We start from the raw sequence: 13,288 nt of genomic DNA, 5'->3' as shown, positions 1-13,288 counted from the left end.
TATGCTGGGACCTTGCATAATGTCTTTAGAATACATCTGGGCCACATTAGATTGAAGTCTGTCCTGGAGGAGCAAGCAGAACACACACACCCTGTTCCTGCTCCTCTGTCAAGCTTTACCGGTCTTACCTCAGTGCTACTCTTGGCTGTCCTCCTGATCCCTGCCAATACTTGAAAGCCACGAGTCAAAAGTGAATCTGGAGAGGTTGAGGGCAACATTCCCAAGTCATACAAACCACATCAATCACTGTCATTCTTTGCTTTCTAATAGCTTTGTTCTTTAATAAGCTGGGGGGTTATTTGTTCATAAAGTTGGTTTTGTACAGCCATACAGTATATATTTAAGAAATATTACACAAATTGCACTTTATACATATGACGGCCTTGTTCCAGAAGGAAAAAAAACATTAATTAAAAAAAATTGAAGAAAACCTACTGACATGAAATTACAAAGTGCCAGTTGACTGCACAGCGGCATGCAATCTGGCTCTGTGGGTAAGAGAAATCATTCCCCCTTATATATTCTTTTTCCCTAAACAGGTAAAATGTATAGAGCGTATGACACAGGATAATATATCCTTTTACAATACAGACTTTGCTTTTTAAATTTACACTCAGCATACTTATAAATTACTTTTAAAATTTCCATTACAAATAATAATAATTAATAATAATATGCAGCCCCTATCCTTTCCAGTGGTAAGTACATTCACTTGGTACAAGGAGTGTATCATATCTGAGAACCTACCGCTTACCTACTGCGTGACAGGACTGGAAGACAGGCATCAGGCTTAAACACGGACGGGGAACAAAACAAAGGATTGGTCTAACCCGTGCCTATATTCAAAATAATAATTAAACGACGACAAAAACAGAACACACAGTCTGGACCCACTAAAACCTTTTCACTGTCATCCCCCCCACCCCCCACTTCAAGACAAGATAAAAGGAAAGTGGTGGGTGGGAGGGTTCTGGCTGAAATGAACGCTCTTGGATTGGAAGAAAGGAAAGCTAGGACACCCCCGGAGTGTATCTGAAGCCTAGAGTTACGGTTGCAGAACTTAAGTGGATTCGTTGTGGAGGGTCAGAAACCCTGAAAACAGCAGAGGCGGGTGTGTTGAAAGCCACGTTTTCATTCAGGGCTCCCTGTGTGTATATCGCCTTTTGAACCATACACATTTGATTTCTAATGGGAAGCTGTGTTCAGACTGTTTGCTGCTTAACATCTTAATTACAAGGGTTTATGTAATTCCTCTTCACCAATACCATGGGGGAGAGGGACAGACAGACCTTCCTTAATCTAAACAGAGCAGGACTTGATAAATCAATGTTGGATCCCCTGATGCTTTTCCAGTATTAACAGTCTTCAGCTAATGTTAAATCTCACCCCTTGAGCAGAGGCAGTATCCACAGCTCCTTGCGTATCCTCCACTCAGCCCAACTGAAAAGGCTGTTAACAATGGTATGACTTGCAGCCTCTGCTATCAGACATGGGCAGATGAATGTTGCTTCTGCAGGTGTGGACACTGGGAGGGATGGGGAGGATCCCAAACTTAATTCCTTGCATGGCAATATTAAGTACGACTCTGCAGGGGACAGCAACCTGTACCCTTTTGTGAAAACTTCATGATGTCCCTCCCCATCCTGACCCATTGCTTCTGCAGAAATTTGTCGCTCAATAATCAACATTATTGATGAACCTGCAAGTCAATGGGTGCAAAAACCTTCAAAAGAAGGTAAGTTGGAATAATTCCTGCTGAAAACTGAGTCCTGTCCTATTTCTAAGGATTCCATCTGCAGGGCCATCATAACAGGGATTCTCTCTCTATCAGATGATGATCCCAAAAGTAACTCTGTAAAAGTGTCTCCTTCACAAAGTATGCTCTGAATCAGTCTTGCAGAACCCAGTACAGCTTAAGAAAAGCAAGCTGTGTGCTATCCTGCCTGAAGGAGCCTCAGCAAAAGTGCCAGCAGCATTCTGATTCCGCATGGGAGGGGATACACAGTGCGAAGCACAAAGAACGCAGCCTGATTTCAAAATAACAGGTTGAACCCATGTGCTGGCCATTCGACAGCTTGTGCTTGGACTTTTAAACACAGCAAATTCCATATGGAAATCACTGAAAGAACAATATGAATCCACTAAGAGGAGATTCTTACAGAGCGACTTTTCTGATCTTCAAGTGCAGTTATGGTTTTTTTAAACAAAGGCTATGTAAAAACAGCACATCCTTCCTCAACAAATCTGCTCGCTGCGAGTATTCAGCCTCCTCTGACTCCACTGACTAAATATAAGTTTTGACACCTTTATACTATAAGCTGTGCAGAGCCAACCCACTCTAAGGTTGTATGCGCTGGAATCTCTTCTGGCTTGTGCACCATCAGAATGATTGACTAAGTTCTAGTTGCAAAATCTGTAGTTAGCTGGTCTGTATTTGTGTTTAAAACTTGATTTTCAAAGTTAAAAATTTATGACTCTGCATGGCATCAGTTCATTTAATTCCGGTTGAAACAACAACATATTCTATCCACTTCATATGCATTTTTTTGATAATCTTATAATTTGCTTCTGAAGAGTTTGGGTGCCCTGTAGCGTTTCCTTAGTTACTTTCCACCTTCATAACCACCACCTACCTTGCCCACGGTTTCTTGGTTGATCTGTAAAACAGCTAGAGACCTATTAACCTAGCAATTTTAGAACTAAAGAGTTGGACATAATTAAATCCACAGAGGTCAAAGCAGAACCTGTAAATCCCTGTCCCTGCTCCATGTCATCACCACTCTGGTAAAAGTGGCCTAAATTATATTTTTTTCCACTGGGGGGGGAAAAAAATCCCTCTAAAGAAATGCAGGTTCAACCAGCCGAGGAACATGCCAAAGTATTGCTCCCCACCCACTGAGAGGAAGGAATCACTAAACCTACTACTATTACAGGGAACTCCAGCAGACTGACTCATTCCCAGGGTGCTCACCCATGTACGAAACCAGGTGTACATTGTCCATAAGAGCTGCAAGCTCAGGACGGGCCCTTTCTGAACTGAGATATACTGTTGTGAAGCCAGGATGTAGACTTGGTTCTGTACTGGAACGCTATTGAAGGGAGGCAAGGGAAGGGGTTTCTGGGAGTTGCATGATACTTCTAGTTCCATATTATGGAGGTAAAATAACAAAACCATTACCCAGCAAAATTATGAAATGCAAATATCTTTTCCCATTGTTCTTGGATGCGAGAGAGAGAACAGTCAGGTACACAAACCAGTGCTATTCTGACACTGCTGTTCTAGATTTTTGATTAGGAGGATCAAGGTTAGAACCACATTTGGCTTCAGAACATTACCCAGGACAGAACTAGCAGGGTTAGCTGGCAGGTCCAATCCAGCATTTATTCAGCTAATTATTCTAACTGGGGTCCTGAAGCCCCTTCTATTCAACTCCTCCTCTCAGCATCAGCAAAGTCCTGGCCGCTTAGGGAAATGGACTGGCACCTGTAATTTCTCTGAATTATGCTTTGGGATTGCTGGTCTTCATCCACGTGACTGTGGATGCAGACTAACACGTAGGGACATCCCCATAAAGTTCCAAGTTACTAAGTGACCTCCTGGACTACTGCCTCTAAGCTTACTAATTAGATTCCTACAAATCTGTTTTAAAAATGTGTAACAGCAACATCTGTGCTGGTGGCAAGTCACAGGATGACACCATGAATGACAAATCTAGCCTTGATCTGACTACCCTGCCACATGGTCATGACAGAATGACACTGCTGTCTTACCCTAACGAGATCTAGTGAGAACTTGTTAAACAAACATTTGTCACATACTTGCTTTGACAAAGGTGTCGTATTTACAGCGAGAGGTGCACATGCATCAGCTTCTCACATAGTCTGAGCAGTTTAGGCAGGTTGCTAATCTCACAAATGTTCAGTGGGCTGAGACATGGTGAATGGTGATGCACTGTGGTGAAAAATGGTGCCATTTCTTTCCCTGCAATACTCTTAGGGGCTAATTCTACCTTCCCTCACTTCTCCCTTTCTTTTCCTGGCAAAAATGTTCCATCTAGGGGGAAAATAAAAACCATTAATATATATATATATATATATATATATACACACACATACATATATATATATATATACAAACACACACACACACACAGAGTGAACTTCAGTAACCAGAATATTAACAAAAAGTAGTCCTTGATTTTTTTTCTTTTTTCTTTTAATACTGATGATCTGAGAAAAGGGGAGAAAGTTGGTTAGGTCACATTTTAAAAACAGATTACTTCCTTAACACTTTTCCATGCATTTCCTTTTGATTTAACAATGCAATTAAAATAGTGCTGTTTTGTCTGCATGAGTTTGCTGCTTGGCTGAGAAGTTCCTGTCCTTCACTGGAACTGTTAGCCATTGTTCACTTGGTCAGTGTATACAAGTAGGCAGCACTGCAGGGTTGTGATGTGGTTGTAATGTTTTAGGTTTATATTTCTAAAGGTTCCTTTGCTTTTTAGAAACGTTTCTTTGCGCCTCAATCACAGGATTAGTTATGGCTATTGAAAATTCGGCACAAGTATTTGGCTTGAACTAACCAGGAGTCAAACTGGCATTAGTTTTCCTGACATATCAACAACAACAAAAATAAAATCACTCTCTTTTCATTGCAGGTCAGTGTGGTGGGGGTTTTGAGACATGCTCTGATTGCTTGAATGGAAATGATAGCTTTTTATTATCACCTGACAACAACATGGAGTGCATTATAAATAGCTCTGAACAAAGGGCTTGGTCTACTCTTTGCTGTGGTTCCTTGTAAGGAGTTTATGCTTCATCCCAGCACAAACACACAGTCTGCAGCTTTCACATCAAGGTCAAGACAGGCACGGACCAGCTCCCCAACTCCAAGATCCTGTTGGCATTACCTGGTGGCTTGATTTTCCCTCTCCCTATTTCCTCTGCTCAGAAAGAGAAAGCCGGGGCTGATGGGAAGTAAAACAGAACTCACCAGCAATTCTTCCCCCAATTTATTTTCTTTTGTTCTGAGTCCCCAGTCTGAAAAATCTGGCAGGTTTTGAGTTCCAAAATATTAAAAAGAGCTAAGGCCACGGCTGAAACTGTCCTCAACAGGCTTTTGTTAAGAGTTAGTCTCCTGCTCCCTGTAGCACTGGCAATGCAAGGTCGGAAGCCCCAGCAATTAGTGAATAAATGCTTTGCATGGGCAGCGGGCAGCAACTCTACAATGGTGGTGGTGGCGGTGATGATGGGGGGGAAGATACCAAAGGTGAGATGCTATCACTTGTCTGCAGCAATGATGAGATTTTGGGCAACTGGTTCACACCATGAACTCATTGTTCCCGAAAAGCACCAGCTGCTGGGTGCTGCTGCAGTCTGCTTCAGTGTTTCTTTTCCGGCCTGCCCCAGCTGCCCCCTCTGGGAGCTCTTTGGTTTTCTGGGGTGAGTTTTTCACATTCTTCAGTTTCTGTTTGCCTTTCTCAGGGCTGAAAGTCCCTCTGCTGGTGAACTGGGGCCTATCATCCAGACCCCTAAGCTGCCCTGGTAACCCTTCAAGTCCCAACCTCTGCTCAGTGATATCTCCAGGAGCAACTGCTCGGTAGAAGGGCGACTTGGAGTACATTTGGAATCGTTTCCTAGTCACATGAGGTAAGCAGGACGAGGAGGATGAAGATGGAGAAGAAACCGAAGAGTCCATTGAGTCCAGAGAGTCTTGCTGCTTCCTCAGGTGCCTTCGCAATCTGCTCGTGGATTCGATCTTGACAGGCCTCAACGAACTAAGTGCTAAACTTCTCTCTGATAGAAAGAGAGGAGAGGGGAATGAGAACAGATACACACACGGCTGCATATACAGTAATGGATTTGCATGCAACCCTTACTATCTGAGAGTGAATTTGCTGGGCATGTCAGGGGGAACATATGCAATTAAACTGGAAAAGAGAAGTGACCAACCCACGGTGCCTATAGGTTAACATGTGAACTGGTTACCCACAGTGTCTGGGACAAGCAAGGGTCTGACCCGATTGCAGGCAGAAAATGATTATGTGATTTGCTGAAGTCCATTCACAAGTCAGTAGCAAAGCTAGGTCTACAACCTGCCTCTCAGGCCTGTGTTGTACTCAATAGACTATGCTCCCTCTGGGGTGAAGATGGAGGGTGTCCCACCAGGGAATGCCACCTCCCAAGCAAATGCTTCAGCCTGCTCTAGGATTAGGCTGCTCACAGTTCTATGATTTGGGACTGGAGGAGTCTCAGCTTGGTTGTGGGACAGAGTTTGCACACGCATGAGCAGGACACGCAGTGTCACAGCAGCACAGAATGGGAAGGAAGCAGGGGAAGTCTAAGCACCAGCCTAAAGCTTGGAGTGCTGATGCTGTTGCATATATCAGTAGGCCCTGTTCTGCTGCACTGAATCAATCTAGTCAGAAAACCTGCTAGAAGAGGACTGTGATTACCCGATCGATCAGAGATAGCCCCTTCAGAGTCAAAGTTCAAATTTTCGGAGCTATCCGCAGTGCCGATGGAAGCTTCAGACTCCAGAGTTTCGTCATCAGAGGCTCGGGGCTCCAGTGCAAGCATCTCAAAAGTCAGTTCCTCCCTGCAGAAAATAACCCTAGTTGGTGAACCAGGAAAAGGTGGAGAGGAAGTAAACCAGTGCTGCGTAAGCAGGGAGATTCAGAAGGGCATTGTCTGGAGAGCTCAAGGGAGGCCGTGCAAACACAGTGTCAAAAACAGAACACAACAACAAACAACTTGCAGAACCAAACACGGATATTGGGGTATCACACTGGGAGGATAGTGAAAATGTCAGAGCTGGAGTCCACACTGGAATCAGTCCACCAGTGGTCATGGAGCTTCCACTAGAGGAACCATCAGCAAGAACATCCCAGCCAATCCAAGGGCTGTGGCTGGACATCTGGCAAGGGGCAGCTTCTCAGCCATCCCATCCCCAGACCAGAGTCTTAATGGTCATCACCAGTGCCTTGAAATGCACCATTGCTGAGGTGAACAAAAAGGCAGTACAGAATTCAGTGTAGGTGTTCTGTGCTCACCAGGCCTGGACAGAGCACATGACAGCAGTCTGGCTTGGGGGTGAGAAAGGCAAGGATGAGCACTGCAAGGTCCACATTAGAAAAGATCAATCTCAGACTCCTGGCCAGTCATGGAGGCGCATGGGCCATCTAAAGAAACCAGGAGCTGTGATTCATCTAATAGGCCCCAAAGGCTGGAGAGCCAGGTTAGCATGGGGAGGAGGGAAGGGCTGTACACCCTCAACAGCTGATGCAGACTGCTGATGTGCTGATTACTCTGAGTGCCGCTGCCTGCCAGCTAGCATCTCTCTCACTGCATCTGGGCTGAGTCTTTCACCCAGAACCCGATCAGTCAGACAGCAGCAGTAACGAGGCTGTAGAATCTCCATTAGAGGAGAAGGAATCAGAGCTGAGCGTCAGCAGCAGACTGATGTCGCCGCAGCTCAGAACGTTTCACCATCTCCCCTAGTGGCTCCCCACACACACTGGGCAGGAGGGGTGACTGGATGGAATCCTGACGGAAATGTATGTCAGGGCTCTTCAGGAAGAAGAGCATTTACTTAGCAGTAGCCTCTGGCTCCTCTTGCATAGGAAGGAACGAAACCAAGGACTACACTGCCAATTCCAGTCAGTTCAACAATACTTCACATTCAACGACAGGAACCACCGTTGATCTTCTAATGATCAGCATAGACACATCACCTTTCCCCATTGCTAACTCACATCCATGTAGTCTTTATTCCATACCAGTTCTAAAACTCTTTCTGGCAGCAGGCCTCAGTCTTGACCTGGAATTCCTTGCAAATGCACCCCTACCCTTCAGCACAAATGCACCTCAATCCCGACCTGCAACACTCCTTGCCTTCAGTTTTGTGTCCCCACATAGTGCTGCTGATGTGCCTCACCCTGATGTGCAGACATTGCTAATCACAAAGGCACCAACTCCGTGGGTGCTCTGGGGCTAGAGCACCCACGGGGAAAAATTAGCAGGTGCTGCGCACCCACCGGCAGCCAAGCTCCCTTGCCCCGCCCTCAACTCCTCCTTCGCTGTGTGCGCCATGTCTCTGCTCCTCCCGCTCCCTCCCAGCACTTCCCACCTAACAGCTGTTTGGCGGGGCTTAGGACTTTCTGCGAGGGAGGGGGAGGAGTAGGGATGTGGCACGCTTAGGAGAGGAGGTGGAGAAAAGGTGGGGCAGGGGCGGGGACTTGGGGGAAGGGGGAGAAATGGCAGCAGGCAAGGCAGGGGTGGGAAGAGGCGGGACAGGGGTGGGGTCAGAGTCAGGGAGGGTCGAGCACTCACTGGGCAGAGGGGAAGTCGGTGCCTAGTGCTAATTGTATAAAATTTTGTGAAGTGGAGAACATTTTTCAACAGCTATCAGAGTGGGACCAAATTTGTGTTCACCTGTGGCTCTAAGAGGATCTGAATTTAAGATTCCAGATTCCCAGCATTAATTGTCCACCTCCGGAGCACTGTGCCTTTCCACCCCTCCATTGCCCGTGACTCACTTTTCCTTCTGCAAGCTCTCGATCTGCTCAGTCAGCACCCTCTCCTCTTGCTGCATGGCTGCCTGCTGCTGATCTGTGACATCCATCTCCATAGCCTCCTCACTACTCACGGTCTCCTCAGAGACATCAGACACGGAGGGTAATCGCACTGAAACAGGAGATGTTGGACTGGGGAAGGTTCCACGCCTTAGACGTCCTTTGCCCTGCAGGTCAAAACCCGTATCAACAAACTTCATGCCATTATCGCCAAACCTTGCAGGCATCTCATGGTACATTTTAGACTGATGGCGTTCTTCCCCTCCTTTATCCCCAGTACCAAGAGTGGAGGAAACAACTTCAGCAACAGGTACTTAGCACATGTACACAGTCCACAACACCAGTTACAGTGCATGACATCCAAGGACACCTCAAAGCTCACAGCAGGCTGGCTGGGGGACATAAATGGTTTGTGTGTTCAGAGGAGGACAGATGAAACTTTTTAGTGACATGCACACTGGACTTCCAAAGTCAATTAAAGACACAGCAGAATGTATTTTTAGAAGCCCAGGCTGTAAGACGGGAAGCCTTCAGTCTGCCAAATCACAATGCTGGCTCGGGGTGAGAACATCCTGAACATTACACGCAAGACGTTGGTGTGCACAGTCCTAAACCAACCCATTCTTTGCGAAAAACAATCCCACTATGCACACAAAAGGATATGGATAACACTATCCAAGGTGAACATTCAGCTTAGCGGGCTGGGAAGTTGCTCTCCGTACACAACAAACACTAGGGAGCTCAAATGATGGTAACTGGAAAAGCCAGCTACAAAGCCATGGCTACACTTTTAGTCCTCGCACTGTCCATGGAAATGAGAGGTCCAATAATAAAGCAAGCAGAGAGGCCAGTTAAAGCACACACTAGCTCCTTATATCAGGGAAAGGGAATGAGGAGGCAGAGGTGCCACTGTATGAAACAAGGTGAGGGGAAAGATGGCAGAGCAGGGAAACTATTCAATAGAAAATCTTTAAGCATCCTTCAGAGCTATGAATAACGACTAGACTGCTGATCAAGCAGTGCACAGCTCCAGCAGACTGGGTAACTATTCTGATACGATGTAAGCAGAGGCTCTATTATTTCAACTATAACAGTTTGAAAACTGCCAGCTAGTTATGTAAGAGGATTCCTCTTGCTGTAATTTTTGGGAGTAATTTTCAGAAGTAGATAAGAGACTTCAGAGCAGAAGTCCTTTGGATTTGCAATGAGACCTGTATTCCTAAATCAACTTAGTTTCTTTGGAAAGCCCCACCTAGTGAGCAAGCTCAGTATCTTCAGATCTTCACAGACTCACTCAGTGCACTGTAACTCACATTACAGCTGCTGGCTCATTATATTAACTACAACTTGATCAGCAGCCCAGTATATAAATACGCCCACTTTCAATATTAGAACATTAACTGCAATGTTCTGTTAATTCCTAGGGGATCATAAATGTTACTATAGTATGTTTGCTGTCTTCCATTAGTGTGAGAATTACTGTGCCAATCTTCACACCCCATATACTGAAGATGCTGCAGTTCTACATGCATGACTCATGTGAACCAGTGGTTTCTTTCCCTACCAGGGCTGGAACTCCAATCCATTGGAAAGGAATTAGGAAAAAAGAGCAACAAAGATACTGTACGTAGAGCTGGGCTATATTTTACCTTTCCTAGTACCAGATGCCTCGGTTTGCCTCATGGGGACAGAGAAATAACAGGTTTCTTTGGACATAAGACACAATGAAGAGACTAATCTCCTCTCAGGTTCCACATGAATATGGGAAATTTTACCATTATGAGAAACACTTTGCATTTCACTCTTTGGATTCATAGAGTTTTAGGCCAGAAGGGATCATTACATCATTTAGTCTGACCTTCTGTATAACATAAGACATTACATTTCACCCACTTGTCCCTGTATTGAGTCCAGTAACATGTGTTTCGCTAGAGCATCTCTTCCAGAAAGACACCCTAGTCTTGGTTTGAAGACATCAAATGCTGGAGAATTTAAAACATGCCTTGGTAGTTTGTTCCAATGGTTAATCACTGTTACTGTTAGCAAAAATATGCCTTTTTTCTAATTTGAATTTGTCTGACTTCAGCTTCTGGTCATTGTTTCTTGTTTTGCCTTTCTCTGCTAGATTAAAGAGCCCTTCAATTTCTGGGATTTTCTCCCTGTAAATATAATTATACAATCAAGTCACCTATTGATCTTCTTCTTGATAAACTAAACAGATTTTGTTCTAAGTCTCTTTGTAATGGTTCCTCCCTTTTGCTCTGAAAGCAAAAAACAGACTGTTTTGAACAAGAATGTGGGGAAAGGTTGTTATTTTTCCCTAAGTGATGAACAGGTTTTGAGTTGCCCAAATCTCATTCATGTCAATGCAAATTTACTGCTAGAACTTCAGATGCTGCTTTGTACCACTTAATGATTCCTGAATCTACAGAATCTGGTGCCCCAATCACAACCCCAGCACCTTTCCCTACACGCTGCACTTTCTGCTACTCCTCATCATGTATTTTAGGGACAGAGTGAGCAGATCCAGATGGGATTTTGCAGACTCTTTTTTATTCTCCCCCTTCTCTTTTGAGTTGGATGTCAGATTGGGGCATTTTGTTGTATCTGTCATTGCTAAGACATGGGAAGTGACTATCCCAATCCTCCCAGCACTGGTGAGGCCTCATCTGGAGTACTGTGTCCAGTTCTGGGGACCACATTTTAGGAAACATATGGACTATTGGAGAGATTCCAGAGAGCTAGAAAAATGGTAAGAGGGTTAGAAAACATGACCTGTGAAGAAAGGTTGGGCATATTTAGTCCACAGAAGAGAAGGCTCAGAGGGGAGATAACAGTCTTCAAATAAGTAAAAGGTTGTTATAATGAGGAGGGTGATCAATTGTTCTCCATGTCCACTGAGGCTTGGACAAGAAGTTATTGGCTTAGTCAGCAGCAAGGGAGATTGAGGTAAGATATTAGGAAAAACTTTCCAACTTTGAAGGATGGTTAAGCACTGGCACAGGTTAGCTAGGGAGGTTGTGGAATCCCTGAAATTGGGAGTTCTTAAGAACAGTTTCGACAAACATCTGCCACGGATGCTCTAGGTTTACTTGGTCCTGCCTCAGCATGGGGAGATGACCTCTTGAAGTTCCATCTAGCCCTACACTTCCATGATTCTATGATATTCTCCAGCAGCAGAGCAACCTGCTCTAGGGCTGGGGCCAATGCTGTTCCAAGGTTAGCCTCCAGGAGAGGCTCAACTACCACAGGATCATGGTCATGGTCATAGCCCAGGAGAGGCTCAACTACCATCATATCACCTCAATTCTGAAGATAAAGCATCACCACCTGTCCTCATTTGTAAAGGTAGTAACAGTTCCAGTAGTCACCCATGTAGTAGTCATTCCATCCATGCCACAAGGCATTTTTTTTTTTTTTTAAAACAGTGAGGGTGATTAACCATTGAAACAAACTACTGAGGGATGTGGTAAATTCTTCAGCATTTGATGTCTTTAAAACAAGAGCGGGATGCCTTTCTGGAAGAGATGCTCTAGGGTAAAAGTTACTTTAACTATATCATGTACATTAAAATCAAAAGCTAAAAGCTTTGTAGTCAACATAAGTGTGCCTTGGCTTAATGCCTCTGTTATTCACCTGAATCAATCTATCGCTTTGCCTTTGCTGAGAAAGGCAAAGGACACAGCCGCTCTTTATTTTGTGTGTGTGTGTGTGTGTGTGTGTGTGTGTGTGTGTGTGTGTGTGTGTGTGTGTGTGTGTGTGTGTGTGTGTGTGTGTGTGTGTGTGTGTGTGTGTGTGTTTTAAAGATGGATAGCAGAATACAGGCTCTTACAGACAGACCCTTAATGAGAATGCTGCAGCACTGACACGAACATGAATGAAGGAATTACAGAATACATCGACCAACACAAGAAATTAATGGCAGCATAGCTCAGATTCTGATCTTCTAATCAGTCCCCAAATGCTCAGCACGGCTAAGTATGTAAAAGGGCATGGCGATACTGTGGCTGTGAGTAAACAGGTGTGTTATCTTTCACATTAAAGTACGGTTTCAAAGACTGCTCTCCTCATCCATCACAACGTGACCATCCCGCCAAGCAAGAGGCAGGCAGTAGGTGCTTCTGATGGGTTACACACTGTAGCAGGAGTGAGAAAAAATAAAAAATCCATCAATTGGATCCATAAATTAAAAGCTGAAGGTTGGAAGTGCCAAGTTCTGAACATCACAGTGCATTTGGCTTCAGGTGTAGGGAGGGGCAAGAGGAAAAGTGGGGCCTCTTTTCCTGCTCAGTTCTCCTAGATTGCTCCTAGCACTGCACTACCCTGCTTTAGCCAGGCTGCATTAGCTGGGGGCAGGCGTCTGAGGGGCATCCATCCACTGTGGTGTGAAATGGTGGCAGAACTGAAGCAGCTGGAAGAACTCGGAGGGGTACTGTATATAAACAGACACACATGAGTAAAGGAAGATGTGTGAGGGAGGAAAGAGAAGGCAAAAGAAGGGCTTGGATGAAAACAGAAGGGAGGGAAGAAAAGAACAGAAGCAGCAGGTAAAGAGAAAATGAATGGAACAAGGAACACAATAGAAAGGACAAAAATGGCAAAGCTGACTGAAGCAGGGTTAATTAGAGACTCAGGAGAGAACTCTGCAACAAACAGAAGCCTCTGTTGGCTAAGTGATGAGGATTCCCCCTGCTATTTTCATTTGTTAGGGCTGA

At 44.8% G+C, this 13,288-nt stretch overlaps 1 protein-coding gene across 12 annotated transcripts in view; it reads right to left on the bottom strand.

The window, feature by feature from the left end:
• Nucleotides 1-4,696: 4,696 nt before the first annotated feature.
• The window catches only part of MYO9A (myosin IXA), a 469,743-nt gene continuing 461,151 nt past the window's right edge, over nucleotides 4,697-13,288 (bottom strand). For all 12 annotated transcript variants that reach the window (XM_048865609.2, XM_048865604.2, XM_048865610.2 and 9 more), the window contains 3 exons: nucleotides 8,538-8,740; nucleotides 6,456-6,598; nucleotides 4,697-5,796 (listed from right to left, as the gene is read on the bottom strand). In XM_048865609.2, coding sequence (XP_048721566.1) covers nucleotides 5,321-5,796; nucleotides 6,456-6,598; nucleotides 8,538-8,740 — 822 coding nt within the window. In that variant the 3' untranslated portion in view covers nucleotides 4,697-5,320. The remainder of the gene's footprint in view (nucleotides 5,797-6,455; nucleotides 6,599-8,537; nucleotides 8,741-13,288) is intronic.

The sequence above is a fragment of the Caretta caretta genome, chromosome 10 (genome assembly GCF_965140235.1).
Source record: "Caretta caretta isolate rCarCar2 chromosome 10, rCarCar1.hap1, whole genome shotgun sequence".
NCBI classification, from domain to species: domain Eukaryota; kingdom Metazoa; phylum Chordata; order Testudines; family Cheloniidae; genus Caretta; species Caretta caretta.
The sequence above is the reverse complement of the archived record's forward strand: the minus strand, read 5'-3'. Positions and strand labels throughout refer to the sequence as shown.